Here is a 16,842-nt window from a genome sequence, read left to right on the forward strand (position 1 = left end):
ATTTTCCTATTAAAAATGAGGAACAATTAAGGATAAAAACAACCTCCTTTCTTAAATGCAATGCCAGTCAGTATTTACTTAACCAAATAAAGCCTGAAGACTTTCCACTTTCAAAAAAGTTTTTATGTATTTATTGCTGCCTTTTTATGCTTTGTACCTGTTAAAATAAAAATTTTAATATTTTAAATACTAAAAGTATGATTAGATTCAAATTTTGAATCGCCTTTTATTCATGTTGATGTTTTAATCTAGTGTGTTAAAGATTTCTTACCTTTAACCACTTGTTTCTTTCTTATTGTTAGCTGAGAAATTATTATCTATGAAAGACATGGACTGGAATGACTTCTTGCAACAAATATGTTCATTGCTTGATTCCATTGAGAAGAATACAGGAGCAGCACGTTCTAAACTGAATTTACTGTATTATTTGTGCACTGTGGCTGTCCATAAGGAAATTGCAAGCAGGCTAATGAGCTCTCAGCTGGTAAATAATAGAGCTCTGAAGGAATCAACATTTCACATACTTGTCATTGTAGCAAAAATCAGCTGCCTTTAGTTCTATTTCAAGAAACCATTGTTGTACTGACCAAAATAACACAGCAAATTAAGTACAAAACAATGAAAAATGCTTATGAAATTCCATGTCAGTTTTTTTTAAAGGAGCTGAGAGAAATCAACTCTTTCTCTTAGATTTCAGATACTTTTACTTGTGTCTTGTTAGATTTGTAAAATGGTGTGGTTTTTTTTTTTTTAATTGTTTCTACCCTTGGTGGGAGAGTTTGAAATTATGTATGATGAAATGTTACAGTAAATCATTAAGTATGTGACAGAGAAGACTGGTTGAAAAAAGTACGTTTGAATTGTTAAAATCAATTTTATTTGGCCATATCTCCATAAAGACTAATAAGAAAATCTTTCTGAAGGACAAAAAATAGAACTCGCATTAAGCACTGCTTCAGCGAGCATGCTCTCTTAAGAGTCTGTTTTAAAGTATTTTTCTCTCATATATTCTAGTATTGGCCAATTATTTTTGTTAATTTTCACAAAAATAAGTTCTATTGCTTAAACTTGTTGGATAATATTGTATGATAATCTGTAGATGAAAGCGATGCAGTTTTGCTCTGTATAGTGGTATTTGTAAAGAAAATATTTCTTTAATACACTGATGTATGTTTAGCATTTAGTTTAAGACAGGAATATAAAAAGAAAGGATATTTCTCATCTCAGATTGCTATCACTTTTTTTTTCTAGAATCAACATGGTTGGACAATATCCACAATATTCTACTACGATACCTTTTGCAAATGCTATCTGATACATTTTTACATAATAACTGATATTTTGATATATATATATATTTAATATATCACTGAGGTATATTAAATCCCTGAAAAACACTAATGTTTATGTGTCTTCTTTAAACTGTAGTTTCCAGTATTGATACAGCAGCTGCGTGCAGCCGCCAACTGGGATATGTAAGTAACAATCCATATTTCAACAAATTAATTTAAAATAATTATCTCTTGAGTTTTTTGAAGAAATACTTTAACAGTTTTTTGGGGAATTCTTTGACCTGTCAAACCTGCTGTGGTATACTTGATTGACGATTTGTAGTGTATACAACATTGAACTTTTTCAATGTTGACTTAATAAGCTGTTGTTTTTCAGGACCAAGAATTATAGAAAATCTCTAAAAATTTTATCGAAAAGCTGTATAATTTAGTATATCAAATAGCGTTGTTCAAAATCCCTGAATAAACCAACCATATCATAATAATAGTAAAATATCCGTAATGGTAGCTTTTATAAAAAATATACCTGCTGGAATATTTGAAGGTGATAGTGACCTCTACTGCTTGTTTTATAAATGTTGATTCTATTATTCCATTTTTTTTAAATGAAACTCAAAAACTGATTTGCTGATATAGTTGGCAAAACAAATGAAATCTATAGTAAAAAATTTGTTCTGTAATGGTTTTCTCTTTTATTATAGTGCTATGATGATGAGCATGACTAATTAGCATGACTGTAACAAACTAAAGCATCTCCATCTTCAGTGCTAGAGGAAAAAAAGTCTTTATGCATGAACTTATTGCTAAATTGAATTGAAATACAGAAATAATTTGGTGATTAAAAGACAATAAAAATGAGAAGAAAGTCTGAGCTGTAAATAGCACTTCAGAAATTTCTTGCCCTTAGTAATCTGTACAAAATATAAATAGCATGGCATATTTCTTTGTTCTTTTTTAACATTTTGTAATGCACCTTAAAAAAAAAAAAAATTCGTTTGATCCGCAGACGTGCCAAAGTTGCTCGAGTGATTGGTTTACTGGCATTACACACATCTGAACTCGGAGAAAACGTTCCTGTTTCTGAGGTAGATTTCTCTCTCTCTCTCTCTCTTCCCCCCCCCCTTTTTTTTTTTCCTCTCTGAGTTTTATTAATACTTTTATTATTAGTGTCAGTTTTCACACTTTTTTTGACCTCTGCTTTATTTTTCCCCATATGTCAAAATGGGAATATAATTAATTCAATTAATTAAACATATAAACCTGTTTGTTTGTTGTGTGTGGTGATGGTGGTGGTGATTTTGACTAAACTGCGGCAGAACTACCCAGCAAAGATATACAACTTAGCCTTTTTTTCTTTTCTCAGAATGAAGCAGTCACTTTCACACTGATTTTTTTAATTAGTATTAAAATATTTTAATTATTAAAATTATTTTAGATTGAGAGAAAAGAATTATCAAAAAAATCCTAATATTTTTGTGTCTTCAAAGTAATTTTTGTATATGTAATCTAAAATCAGATAACCATAGGCAGTAAACAAAACTTGATAGTTCATTTATAGGATAGAAAGGAGTCATTTGGGAATTTGTGAGCTACAGAGTTCCTTTGTTTTCTCCAAATGAAACTAACTCTGAGTTTGTTGAACATTCCAGCGGACTGTCAGCTGTTGTACGTTGTGTGACACTTAAAGTTAGAATTATTTATAATTTTCTATCTTTTAGGTTATTACAAATATTCTTTAAAACAGCACTATATACTGTATTAGGATATAATGCTGTAACTTGTCTCCTTACATGAGCTAGCTAGTGCTCCAGCTGAAGTTTTTTGATGGCTGCTGTGGTTTAGGAAATGTCAAAAGAGCTGTAGCCAGTCAGAACAACGTAACGTAAAATGCCTAGCTGTGATCCAGTTCTTACAGACAAAAATTTGTAACACAAAATCCCAGAGTTAGTAGCCCTAAATAAGTTTTTTTTTCTGATGGTCTTATAAGACAAATTTGGCCCTTACATACGAGAGTGAAGAATGGATGTACTGGCCCAATCCAAAGGTCTGTCTGATCTGCCACCTGTACTGTGACAGAGGCCAAGAGCGGATGCATGGGAAAATACATAAGAGTACTGCAAGCGTGTATTTCTCCATCATATGCGCTACACCTCCAGTGAAATGCAGCTCTGGGATTTCCTGAGGCAGGCATAGAGTCTGAATTTCTCTAGTAATTTACTGAACCCTTTTCAGAATCCATAACATCCTGTGGGAAGAAACTTCACAGTTAAAGAGCATGCCAAGTGAAGCTGTTGGTCCTTTGGTTTGGACCTGGTACTTTCTAGATTTGTTCTGAGGCGTGCTGGTTCTTACATTACAAAGGAAACAAGCATTTCCTATTAATCCTTTCTGTGCCAGTTATGGTGGGGTGTTATGTAAATTTACTAAACTTCTTTTTGCTCAGTTGTTTTCCAGATTAAAAAGTTCCAATTTCTGTAGTAGTTCCTCACATTAAAGCTTTGGTCATCCTTCTTGCCCTTCTATGTCCTTTTTCCAGATCCCAATCCATCCTTTTTAAGATAGGAGACCAGAACTGCACCCTCTTAGGAGGATATAGGTGTATGAGTGATCTGTGCACTGATAGACAGTTTTCTATTTTGTTTCCTCTTCTGCTCCTGGTAGCTTGTAACATTCAGTTTGCTTTTTGGCCACTGTTGACAGAGATGATCTCTTTGTAGAATTTCCTGCTGTAGCCCCAAGGTTTTGTTCTTAAATGTGAAAAGTCAGTTCGGAGCTCATGAAGATGTGAATCTAGAACTATTTTTACCCCTGTGTGTAGCACTGTATGTACACCATTTCCCCTCCCATTTTTATCACTGAATCACAGCCTCTTTGCAGTTCTCTGTTACCTGATTATTCACTCTTCCAGATACTTTTTTTAAAGCAGCACAGGGCCCAATGTAGACTCATGCAGGACACCACTGCTGGCTTTTCCGCTGTGGAAACAGGCTCTTTGTTTCTGTCTTCAATTTCCTGTCTTTTACCCAGTTATGTATCTATGTAAAGACATTTCCTCTATCTTAAAGGTTGAACCTGCACCATTTAAGTTTTCTTCTCCCCCCCCCCACTTTTTTTTTTTTTAATGGTTTCTTAAATAATAGCAGCATTGAGTCTTGAAAAAGCAGAGAAACTACGAAAGAAAAGAAGGTTCCACAGACTAAAGTAAATTTTCACATGCGATATGCTAAAAGCCTTTGGCTTTTTGCTTTTTGAAGAATTAATAACTTTCCAAAAAATTTTTGAAGGTTCTTATTCAAGGTGGTCTGTGAACAATTTATATATATAACCACCAGAGGTCACTCAAACACAAAAATAAAATGCAAGTAAACTACTAATTCAGATTAGTCTATGGTGGAACAGACTCTAGAGAAAGATATACCATGGAACTGTATACTGTCTTTACTGTGATGTATTTTAATATTTAGGTCATCCTACAAAATATTCATAAGAGAAAACTATTTTTTTAATCTGTGAATTCACTGCAGTTGGTCTATCTCCAATTACATGTTTTTAGGTGAATACTTTATTGATTAGAACACAATGGAAACTGATCTCTTGCATAAGTTTCCTTTTTTTGTTGTAAGAAAAATATCTCTTATATAAGTATCTGATTTTGAAAAAAAAAAATATTGAAGATGAAGACATATTCCATTCGTAACCTTTTCTACCTGGAAATTGCATTATAAGTTATTGAAGCAGTTGCTGAAGATGGATAGGTCAATTTTTTTTTCTGACTTAACTCCATGAAAAAATGAAGTTATTGCTTTTTACAAATGCAAAACATTTCCTCTTATTTATTCCTAGTTATCTTCATAAAATTTTAAAGTTGAGATGTTTCCCCTTTGTATTAAATTTCAAAGTTGGTTCTTAAGATCTAGATGCTAGTGCTTGGAAAGGAAAACTGCTTATTCTTCTTTCTAGAGAAAAATTCTGCCTGAGTTAGGAAGGCTTGCTTACAGGTATGACTAATGTGTCTCAGTTATTAAAAGGCTGTCGTTCTTCCACCTCTATGGGTAGGCTATGCCTTCTATCGGCCAGGACACGGGCACCCTGAACGTACAATTTCAGACTTGGTCTTTTACTGTATTAAGAGATGATAGAGCAACTTCGTAGAATGCCCTCGTGTCAGGGAGCAGTATCCTTCTCTCTCTCTTATGTGACCAGCCTCCTCCATCTGAGCCGCTCTCTGCCGGTCCTTTTTGAGGCAAAAATCTAGTCCTCTTCCTTGCCTCTTTAAATTTGCCAGTTGGCAATCTGTCTCATGGTATAACTGTAGGCAGCTGCGCATATCTTTGTATGGACCAGGATCCACTGCTCTACTGAGTATTTAAAGGGCTCTAGGACCTGCTACAGACTTCACACTGGCAAATTTCATTGCAGAGCCATTGACTCATAGAACTCTATAGGTAATTTAACAGACATAATATCCTATAGATAACGATGGTATATTAGAATAGGTCCATAATACTGAGCTTTTCCTGCTTAAAATGTGATTTCTCTGTCAAAACAATGGAATATCCCAATTTCTGTTTTCATCCAAATTAAAACTCTGAATAGTTTGAGTCTTTTTTATTTCTGATTTTTGAAGTGCCATTTGATGGATGCTTTCTACAGTTGCAAAGTAGTTGCATCTTTACAGGTGGAGTTTTATGATTCCTTTCTCTAGCTACTCTGGTCGAAGTGTACAGTTTGTTCCCATTCAAATTCTCAGAGTGCCAACTCTAAATCATGTTTCTGGCTTATCTCTCTCATTATTCCTGTATCTAAGCCTATTCATGTCTGTTCATATTTTAAGGGCATTCAAATAAAAAATGGTCTCATTTGAATATTTATTCACAAGCCAGTTAGTTTTGCTGTTGTTTGATTGTAAAATAATTTTTTAACTCTGGTCACAGATGATCATAATTTTATTTTATCCTTGACTGTTTTCCCTACTGGCACTTACTTATTTAGCCCTGATGCCTCTTCTGTGAAAATAACACTGATTAAAAAAATTTATAGGAAGTAGGTGTAGCCAAGCTGAAGCTGTATTGGAGTGTGTATAAGAGTACTTGCACATGTGTGCACATGCACAAATGTCTAGTGTTTTGTAAAATGATTATTTTAAAATCTTAAAATCATCTTTCAAACAAAATCAGGATGGTCACTTAATATTTTTGTTTCCAGTGGTCTACTGCATATAACTTACTGATTTGCCTGAGGCATGTGGGAGGCAGACAAACAAATAAAAGGTCAACATTTCTCAGTTACATTAGCATGTGCTGGCAGAAACTCATGGAGTATTTGAGAAAAGTTCTTCCAAGTTAATAATCAGAAAATTAATTATAATCAATATCAATGACAATGAATCTGTCAAAATTACATGGGAATTCTGGATTGCTGCAGCAAATATTAAGATTTTTTTTATCATAGCTGTAGGTAGTGTTCAAAGAATAATTTCATCAATCCAAATTAATTGGGCTTGCTTTATTTTGAAGTCCAAACCAATTGGGTAGTAGAAAACAAGGAAATTCGCAGTTACTGAACTGAAAGCTTGCATTGCTGATTGCAGGATGAAATGATGCTTTGTAATTCTCTTAGATTAATTGCCTGATCAAAGCAAAAACTGTACCCTTGTAAAAGATGCATCTAATTGGCGCTGTTGTCACAGCGCCCATTAAATTACTTCATTTTTTTCAGGAGATAAAATAGTACATCTTCTTCATTAAAATGACATCAGTGGGATTGCTAGTATGTCTCTCTGCAACAGTCCTCAAGATCTGGTGTGTCTTATGATAGTAGAGATGCTGTGTTTTCTTTCATATTCTCCAAGTCTGTTATTTTGGGGATAATGAGCTATGCAGCTGGGATCCTTTCTTCAGTGGATAATTATATAAATCTCTGGAAGGTAAAAAGCTGTCTGGAAAGATTATTCTGTGTTTTTGATATTTCATTCAGGATTCTGAGCGTAGTTTATATTCCTGCTAAATCTGTGCTATGAAACCATCTTCAGCTGCTTCTATCATGAATACAATAGTGACCTTGACTATTTCATACCTCAGGGAGAAGCTTGTTAAAGGGAGAATTAAGAGTAACATGCATTAAGGGGGGGAAATAGATCCTAAATTCACAACCATGTAGAAACCTGAAGAAGTCGGTTTTCTTCTAGATACTGTATCAGAGTTAAGAGGAAAACAGCTTCCCTTTAAACATTTTTGTTCCCTCATCCAGTTTGCTGTGCAAATGCTTGTGCCAGTGCAAGAGAGTAGGTAGTGCAAGGTTGAGTCTGTTTTTGTTGAAGGTGGCACTAGGTATACTGGCTTGAAATGACTGTAATTATGGCATGTGCATAGTAAATAAGAACGTGGTGTGGATTGCTGGAGTGTGCCACCAAAGCCTCCACTTAAAAATTCCACAGTCAAATAATTTTTCTTTATGCATTCTTTTTCCCTTTATCATTCATTCACCTGTCCAGTATTCAGTTCAATTACTAGGACTAGATGGAGAAGATTCTTAAATTCTTTATATTCTTAAATATAAATTTATCTATTTTTTTTTAGTGTAATCAGCCATATTCAAAATCAGTGTTCTCAGGTTTACAGCCTACTTCTTAAGTTTTAGAATATCAAACCTGTGTGTGTTTCCCCCCCCCCCCCCGAAAAAATAATCTGAATTAAAAAAAAAAAAAAGTTTGTTCTTTTTGCAATGCTGAGCTCTTTCTTTCCTACTGAGGTAATCATATAGTATTAAAGGCATGAAAGCATAAAACCTGTGAATATTTTCAATGAAATGCTTCTGTAGTTTTGCATATGACTTTGTTTCCAATTAAAACTTCATAGTATTTTTGTGATTACTGCTTCCCCATCTTTTCTTTCCAATAGCTATTTTCTGTTAGATATTGTGAAGTCTGTGGCTCAGTGTCCAGTTCTGTTCATATCCCTTCTTCCACACTGATATTTCATCTACTTGAATTTTAAGGTAGAGGAGGTTTCCCCCATCAACTTTCTCTGGAACCTTGTGTCCAGTACTAGTCACCCTTTCTCAAAGTCACTGTAGGAGTTAAAGATGATTTTCAGAAAGGCAACAAGAATCATTAAGATAAGTAAAAATTCTCTTAGGGAATTAGAGTCACATTGTTTAGTAAAAATGTATCTTCGAATCATCCTCAAATAATGAATGATATAGGGAACATCTATCAGGATGCTTTTTGTATCCTTTAACTTAAGAACAAAGCCACTTTATGAAGTTGAGAAGTGGCGAATTAAGATCCAATGAGAAGAGATGTATATTGGCATTATGTGTAATGAGGCAGTGAAACTTCTTTCCACGTGAGCTCATGAAAGCCAGAAGGCTAGTGAATTTCAGAAAGATTTTAAGTGTTGATATGGAGAAAAGCATCAGAGATAGAATAGCAGGTGCTAGCAAAACTCTTTCAAAAGGCTATAAAAGCTCATGGTTCAGATTCAATGTCAGTACCTAACTATTTGGAGTTGGGAGATAATTTTAACTGGGGAGTTGATTGCCCAAACTCTCTTTGTATTTTTTTTTGTACTTTTGTCCTTAAGTATCAAAAAGCAGTCTTGATCCAGCTGATAGCCGCTTTGTGGCTTGTGTTTTTATTGACAGAGATTTGTCTTCTGAAATTGTAATCCCTTTCCATATATTTTGATTTTAAATAACTGAATAATTCTTTTTTAGGATAATACTATAATAATATCAAACCTTAATGTACTGTCACAATTGGTTTATAACTGATGCATGCATGGAGTTATGTCAAGTTCTTTTTTATGCCTACTGAATTTATTGTTTATAGCTGGGAGAACTTGTATTTACATTCAATAACCAACATAAAACCATTATATAGTGATATTTCAGAAGAAACTTATTTCTACAGGGAAAGCAGGACACTAAAATTTACTTCTGCTTTGGAATGAAAAATTAAAAAAAATTTTACCCGTACTTTTCTGTATACGTGCCGTGAAACTGAAGTGCAATTCAGATATAAAACTGCTATATTTGACTTGCTTATGTATAGAGTAACACATCTCGCATCAGAGAACACTTTAAAAGGATTCTTCATAATTGGTTGTAATGATTGGAAGTGTTTGATGTTTCACCAGACAGCTCGTAGGACAATTTTCAACTTATATGGTTTCCTGTAATCACAGATTTTGTTGGTTCCAGTTCATATCTCTACCTATCTTTGCTGCAATATTTTGCAACACAAGCTGTGAAATTTCTGATAAAGCATAGCATGACTTTTTCTGGATGAAACCTTTGTATTCATTTTTTTAATAGAACTGAAAGCTAATTTCTCACGTTCTGTTATTTTCATGTCATTGAACCTTATGCGGAAGTGATACCTTGTATTATTTGATGGTGCTAGTATGTCAGTTAATATTTTTGACTGTATAAAATTATGTATAAATGAGGTCTTATGTATGATTTTAAATTTGTATGCTGAATTTCATTTTGGTAATTAATGGTTTTAAATATTCCTAGTTTGTAGACATTACTAGGTGAAATAGTTGATAAACTGCACTTTGTGTTCTTTTTTTAAAGTTGGCACAGGTTTGGCAAGACCTATGGCCCTTCCCACTGCATTTCTTTTAAAAGTGGGAAAGTTTCTTGTTTCAATTGTTCTGCTTCAAGCTTTTCGTTTTCTAATATTCCATGCTCATTTCTTCTCTTACAATTACCTGTTTGCATATTACTTGCTGCAGTTAAAGAAATATAACTACCTTACAAAAAATGTGGTCAAGTTCTGACTTCTCAAGTAGCAAACACAATATCTGAAGCTTAAGATCTGTGTAATTTACCCGTTAGCATGAAACAATTGTCATATATGGTTTAAAATGGAGCTGTTCCGATTGTTCACTTTTTAATGAAATTCCAAAGTTTTTTCTTGCATTCTGTCTATTATAATGTAAAAATGGAGCAAGGGATATAATTAAGTCCTATTTAAAGTAGCTAAATATTTTAAGCTTGTAGTTGAAAGCAATATTTTGATTTCCCCCCACACACACACTATAAAATACCACTTTCTAAATGATAACAAAGAAATACTTTTTAACTTAAATCATGTGGTAGTCGATAAGCTTCCACTTTTAAGTTGGTTATTCCTTTGTCCTAGATTATTTCCGGTTAGCTTTTACAAATGAGTGATTTGCATTGAAGGGAGTTTTACATGATGACAACTGTAGGATCGGTAATTTATTTAATGAGAATTATCCCTCGTGAGAACCAAATTTATTCCAAAATATTGAAATATGTTACCTCTTATGTTCCATTTCAGAACAGGAAATATGCAGAGAATTTCTGCTGTGCAAGACCTTGTAAGAAACAGCTTGACCCAATGAGGTCTTAAAAAAAAAAAAATTAAAGGAAGTAAGATAAGGATAATTGTTAGGCTGATAAATACATGTCTATACTGCCAACATTCAGTTATATTTTTCCCCTCAGTTCAGATGTTGTACAAAATTTAAAAAACAACAAAACCCCCCCACTATATATGTTTTAACTTTTCCTATCCCTAAAGCTACCAATTTCAGTTATGCCTCAGAGCAGAGGTTGTTTTTAAGGAGGGGTGTAAGAGAGGAAGGTAATGCTTCATGGATTAGTTTGTGCAAAGCATCCTTTGCTAGGGCTGCAAAGAATGAAACTTGGAAGCTCCTTTGATTTGGAAGGCAGCTTGAGGGCTCTTGAACAGGCTTTGCTTTTTGCCCTGATCCTATGGTGATAAGCATTTCCAGGTTAACTTAATTCCTGAGGAAAATGATGATTATGTGAAGTGTACTGTGTGTCTGACAGCTTCCTTCATTATGTATGTACTGTGCAGTGGGAAGCTTAGTTTTCCTGAGTGTTGTAAGATGTGGGCTTTTTCTGAACTCATTTCAGTTTGTTCCTCCTACAGCATAATTTTTTGAGGTTTTTGGAATATGTTCTTGTGACCTATTCTGTGTATGCATTGAATAATTTTGTCTATTTTGGGTGTTTGTGTGAATCTAAACTTAAATGTTCAGTAGTTCTTAGAGGTTTTTGGCTAGGAACACATGCGCCCTCCCCCCATAAACGCGCAGTGCATGCACATCCGCCCACCCAGCCACCCACCCAAGCCAAATTGAATGTGCGTTTTGATTTCCCCCCCCCTCCCCGCCATTAAAGCCATTAAATCCAAAACAGGTAAATTCAAATCCCATACAGGAAACATAAGGTATGTTGCTGCTATTTTCACAGATACATAAACGTGGTTATTTGTCAGCATTGAAAAAGAAAGACTGAGTCTGTCAGCCGTACTAAATGAATGTGATGTTAACAAATGAGCTCAGTCAGCCATTTCACCAGTGAACTTTGGGAATATACTGTAGCCTTAGCTTACTCAGTAAAGCCTGTACCCTTGAGAACATTGAGAGCTCTTTCAATGAGAGAAGAATAAATTCCAGAAATCCTAGAGCCCCCAGCATGCTTACTGCCTGCAGTCCCCTCTTTGTATTTAAAATTAGGGAGCTAAATCCATCTGTAGAAAATGCAGTAGGGATACTTGAACAAGCCTTACTTTTGCAGCTAATAAGCAGATCTGTCAGCTAAAGGAGCTGGGCTTCTTATGAATGCCTGCCTTGCATTTTACTTGACTTTTTAACTGAGTTACATAAAGGTTACCATTTAGCATATCCACCCCTTCCTTTCTTAGCTATCAGGAAGTTTAAACAAGAGAAAATCCTTGATTTAGGAGGGTGTTTTCTGGTGCTTAAAAGTACAGTCTCTGAGCCTTTTCTATGCTTAGTGTGTTCATAATGTTGTTTTCGGATATGGATTCTCTGTTGTCTAAAAAGAAATAAGTTTGTGCCACAGCCTTCTGGCACTGAGGCATTAATAATGTCTCTCTTCTGCCTTGCTAGTATTATTTTTGTGAAACCTGTAGAAACACAGATCTGAGGTTCCTTTGAATTTTTTACCTATTCATATTCTAGTGAGAAGAAGCTAGGTAACATGCTCCAGATGTTCGAGAACTGTGGTCTTCTGTTTTTCATGTACTATTTTGAAGATAAGTACTTAGTATAAATACTACTGCAGTTTTTTCTCTGGTTAGTGATGCTATCTACTTTTCTCAGCCTGGTGACAGTGCTTTTCCACAAGGAAAGTGAGATTGCTTTTGGCATTACTTGCACACATTACATGATGTGTGTGTACTTACAAGACACTGAACTTGAAAGTAATTTCTATTATGCTCAGGGCATAGACAGCGGGATTTTTTTGTTTGTTTGTTTTAATATCTGTAAGGGTCTGCAGCATTACAAATGCATTTTAAATTCCACTAATGATTACTGACATTACATACTAATAACTTAAAGATGGAGTAATATTGTAAATCTGTACATTGCCACCTACTTCTTAAGGTATATCTCCTCTTTGTGAACATGCTGTAATATTTATTTCCAGACTTAAAACTGCAGGGAGACTTCTAGATATATTTTGAAATGGGTTGAAAATCTCCTATAGATAATATATTGACTCTAGGTATTAGGTTGCTGTAAATGAAGGGAAGGTAATGACTGTCTATCCAGATGTGAATCTTACTTCTTTCCTTTTATGTTGTAACTGTATTGTATCCATACAGTTTGACAGCTACTATAAAATGTCTAGATAATGTATTAAACTTAAAATGCTTTTACCAGCCACTGTGGAACTTGCAGTTCATTACTAATTACTATATTGAAAGGTAAAGTGTAGGCAGGTTGTGAGAGGGGGGAAGTACTTTAGCTAGGAAGGAATTTTTATTTGACACACTTGGTAATTACTGTAAATTTGACTTTCCGAGTTGCATTTTCCAGGTATTAAACTTCATTTACTACTCAAATACTATTACCTAAATACCTACTGCCCTTTAACCTTGAATCAAAATCTATGGACAGATTTTTTTAACTTTATGCTTTCATCATTCCATAAGAAAAAATATATTTAAAATCTGGTGCAAATCACTGTTGTCAGGAATAGAAGTAATGTGTACACATGATGGAGGAAAAAGGAGCTTTCTTTCCTCCTTTAGGATATTTTATATACATTTTTAAATGATATAGTAATAAATATTTGATATTATATAAATATAGTAGTAATATATAATGATATTAAGTTTATTATATATAAATATGTGTATATTTATAATAGTACTTGCATGAAGTATATGTCATGAATCACAACTACTTCTGTGATCTGCTTCATAACTTCAGTTGCAGAGAACATGTGAAGAGCCTCTTAAGTTTCAATAAAAGGCCAGAGGCTCTACTTGTTTGGTGTGTGACATCTTCTGTGAGCTTGTATTTCCTGCACTTGGATTGTATTTGGTTACTCAAATGTGTTCAGTGAACAGCTGACTATCATAGGGCAAATTTTTACACTGTGCACTCTTTAAAGAGGAAAAAAGGGCTATTACCTGATGACAGTAAGTATAGACTGGTATTTGAGAGGCTGTAAGAATAGGGAGTATCCTCTATAAGGTGTGGTAACTTAATTTTCAGTGTTCTCTACTAATTCTCTTTTTGTCATACCCCTGTACAGTTCTATTGTTCTTAGGGTTCTGGTAATTTAATTATGCATTTTGGGTTATGAATCTCTTTCCAGGTACTAACGTTACTCTTTAAGGGATAAATTAATCATAATATATTGAAATAATCAGTATAAAATTTTATGCAATACATATTTTTGTTTGTTAACAAACAGATTTTATCCAAAGTCAGCCACTGATCTATGGCTTGCTTCTTCAGACAGATTTTCTTTCTTGTTTATTAAACCGGTTATTTTTTTAAAATGAGAACTTGAATTTACTGCAATCTTGACTAGCTTTTTGAAAGTTTGTAAGTGCATAGGAAATGAAATAATTTCTTTCTTTAAATTTGTTTAACTCAATTTCACAACTTTTTCATTCAAACATGAGAAAACAGTAGGAATTAGAATATATAGAACCTGTTATCCTCCTCGTATCACTTTTGAATAAAAATAATAACTAGATTTGCTAGTCCTAAAATCCTGAAGGAGAGTGAGTCCAGAAACAGTAATTTCTGTTCACCAGCATCAGATGCTGTTCTTTCATTTAATTTGTATTAATCTTAAAATTGAAATTCTTAACTTTAATTAGCAACCAAAAAAGCTGCAGAAGATAGATTATGTATCTAGTATATTTAATATGTTAATTACATTTTTAAAACAATTTGAGTTTTGAGGCAACCAAATAAACCTTAGTAAAAGTGAGTGTACAAGTAATTTATTAAACATAAAGTTGAATTCACATTTTTAACATAAAAGATACAAATCTGAAAATTTTAGGACTGCATACATAAATGTATTTGGATAATGTATCATCTTATGAAAGTTACCTATTTATTAACTATTCTTTGGAAAAATAAAGATTACAAGTGCAAAACAAGATTAATGTCGGCTATTTAAATGAAGATTTTTTTGCTGGTTGAGATATGTCATTAAAACTGATAATTTTGAACAGCCTGCTTTGATTCTCTATAATAGAGGTGTAATTTGAGTTGTAATTTTTTCGTCAAGTCCTGCCCACAGACAAACTTAGCTGAAGTATGATGGTGACTTTATATCCTTGGCTAATCTGCTGGGGACTATTGGCCACAACTGATATCACAACCCATCCATTCTGTGTAGTCTAAATACTGTTTCATGGTGTGTTCACTCACAATCTAAAGAGGCTAAGCTGAAGGGAGTTAACTCAAGCATGGATAATGTGAGTTAATGCCATAGTGCTGACACATTTTTATTATCTTTAGAGTTACTTTCACTGTGGAACCAATAACACTAAAAGTTTATTTCATCACAAAAGAAATAGTAATTCTACATAGCTATAGAAAGCAGATCTAATGAAGGAGAAAAATGCTATCGTTATATAATTGGCATTTAGCATAGAATTGTGCTTGAACCAAGTTGACTACTACTTTTGCAAGTGGATATATTGACAGCTTTAAAATCTACTGATTTATTTATTGATTTACTTAAATATGAAAGTTAAGTTCTGTCTGGAATGGCAGAATATTTAAAGTTGCTGAATAGCATCTGGAGGAGTCTTCTGAAAACAGTTAATGAGCATAGCATTATGTAAAAAAAGGGAGAAGGTCAAAGTTTGTTTAGTAGATCTTTTTGCTTCATTTGAAGAATTATTTCTAGTTTTTATATTATTTCTCTGTAGAGAAATTGGGGTTTTGTTATGAAGTTGTTAAGTAGGTGAAGGAAAATCAAAAGAACATTGAGGACAAACTCTTTAGGGCTTCAAGGAAGAAAAAGTATTGCCAAATATATTTGTAAACTGTACTTAAAAAAAAAAAGGAACATTTTATGATTTTTAGCTAAGACTGAAAATGATTTTTTTCTGGAATGCCCGTTAAACTCTGAACTTCTGAATATTTTTTTTTTTTACCATCTGATTCACCTTTCACTTCCTTAAACACTTTTGCAAATTCCCATGCCATGTGATTTTCACAGAATACTTTCTTGCAAAGTCTGTTAAGATTTTATGGTAGTTTCCACAGATTATTTTCTCTGAGCTTTTGAGACCTTTTATCAATATTTTGTCTCTTTCTGTCTCGATGCAAATGACAGTAAGGTTGGAGTCAGGAATCTATCCTCTGCCTACAAAAATGTTATGACCTGCAAAAAAAAAAATTGGATTTAATATTAGCAAAGGATCTAGGAGACAGGAATACTTATTTACCAATCAGCAGATTTTATGCATCCATGAATTTGTGGTCATAAAAAATGTAAACCTTGTAATGAATGCAGTTCAAAATCCAGCAAATAAAAAGCAATGTCTATGAGTAGTTTTCTGATAGCGATCTCTAGAGGAGGACGTCTTGCAATAAATCTGAGCTGATTTATAAGTAGTTCGTAAGCATTGAGGTACTTTCTTCTCTCAGGGTGTTCTGATATTCTGAACTGCAAGTCAGGGATGATAATGAATTTCTTTTCAGGTGTTTCAAGATTATATGCATTTTTACTGGTCCTCTCCCAGAAAATAACAATTCTTTTTTTTCTTCTCCTGCCTAGCATATCTCTCAGTTGAAATATTTTCTAAGCCCATATTGTTTTGCTGTGTGTTTGCTCTGTATGGATAAAAACTTTAATTATGTTTTTATTTTTTATTGGTTTATATACTATATGTTCCATCAGGGATTTAATAAAATATTGCATATTTTTATTGGGGGCTATATAATGACAAATTTCCCATCTGCTATGCAGTAAGCAGTAGCCAAAACGTGTGTTTTGGCATTTATATATGGTTGGATGTGTTTGTGTTTTATACAGACTTAAATTTATGTTCAAAATCACAAAATAATTTTTTTTAGCTTCCCAAAAAGACTCAGAATAAATTTATTTTCTTTTCAGCTGCTTCTTGCTTAATGTCTAGATTGGACTGTGTTTTGATAGGCCTCATTTATTGATAACGCACACAAAGTACAGAAGATTCTAGTAAAATGCGTAAGACACTCACCATGTTTTTGTTTGTGCAAATTGTGGAATCTAA

The 16,842-nt window shown here is 33.6% G+C and overlaps 1 protein-coding gene across 2 annotated transcripts in view; it reads left to right on the forward strand.

Moving 5' to 3' along the window:
* ULK4 (unc-51 like kinase 4) overlaps positions 1–16,842 on the forward strand; it is a 250,325-nt gene that overhangs the window by 22,955 nt on the left and 210,528 nt on the right. For both annotated transcript variants that reach the window (XM_026081949.1, XM_026081950.1), the window contains 3 exons: positions 303–484; positions 1,429–1,475; positions 2,299–2,377. In XM_026081949.1, coding sequence (XP_025937734.1) covers positions 303–484; positions 1,429–1,475; positions 2,299–2,377 — 308 coding nt within the window. The remainder of the gene's footprint in view (positions 1–302; positions 485–1,428; positions 1,476–2,298; positions 2,378–16,842) is intronic.

The sequence above is a fragment of the Apteryx rowi genome, unplaced genomic scaffold (assembly GCF_003343035.1).
Source record: "Apteryx rowi isolate R43461 unplaced genomic scaffold, aptRow1 scaffold_562, whole genome shotgun sequence".
Classification (NCBI taxonomy): Eukaryota; Metazoa; Chordata; class Aves; order Apterygiformes; family Apterygidae; genus Apteryx; species Apteryx rowi.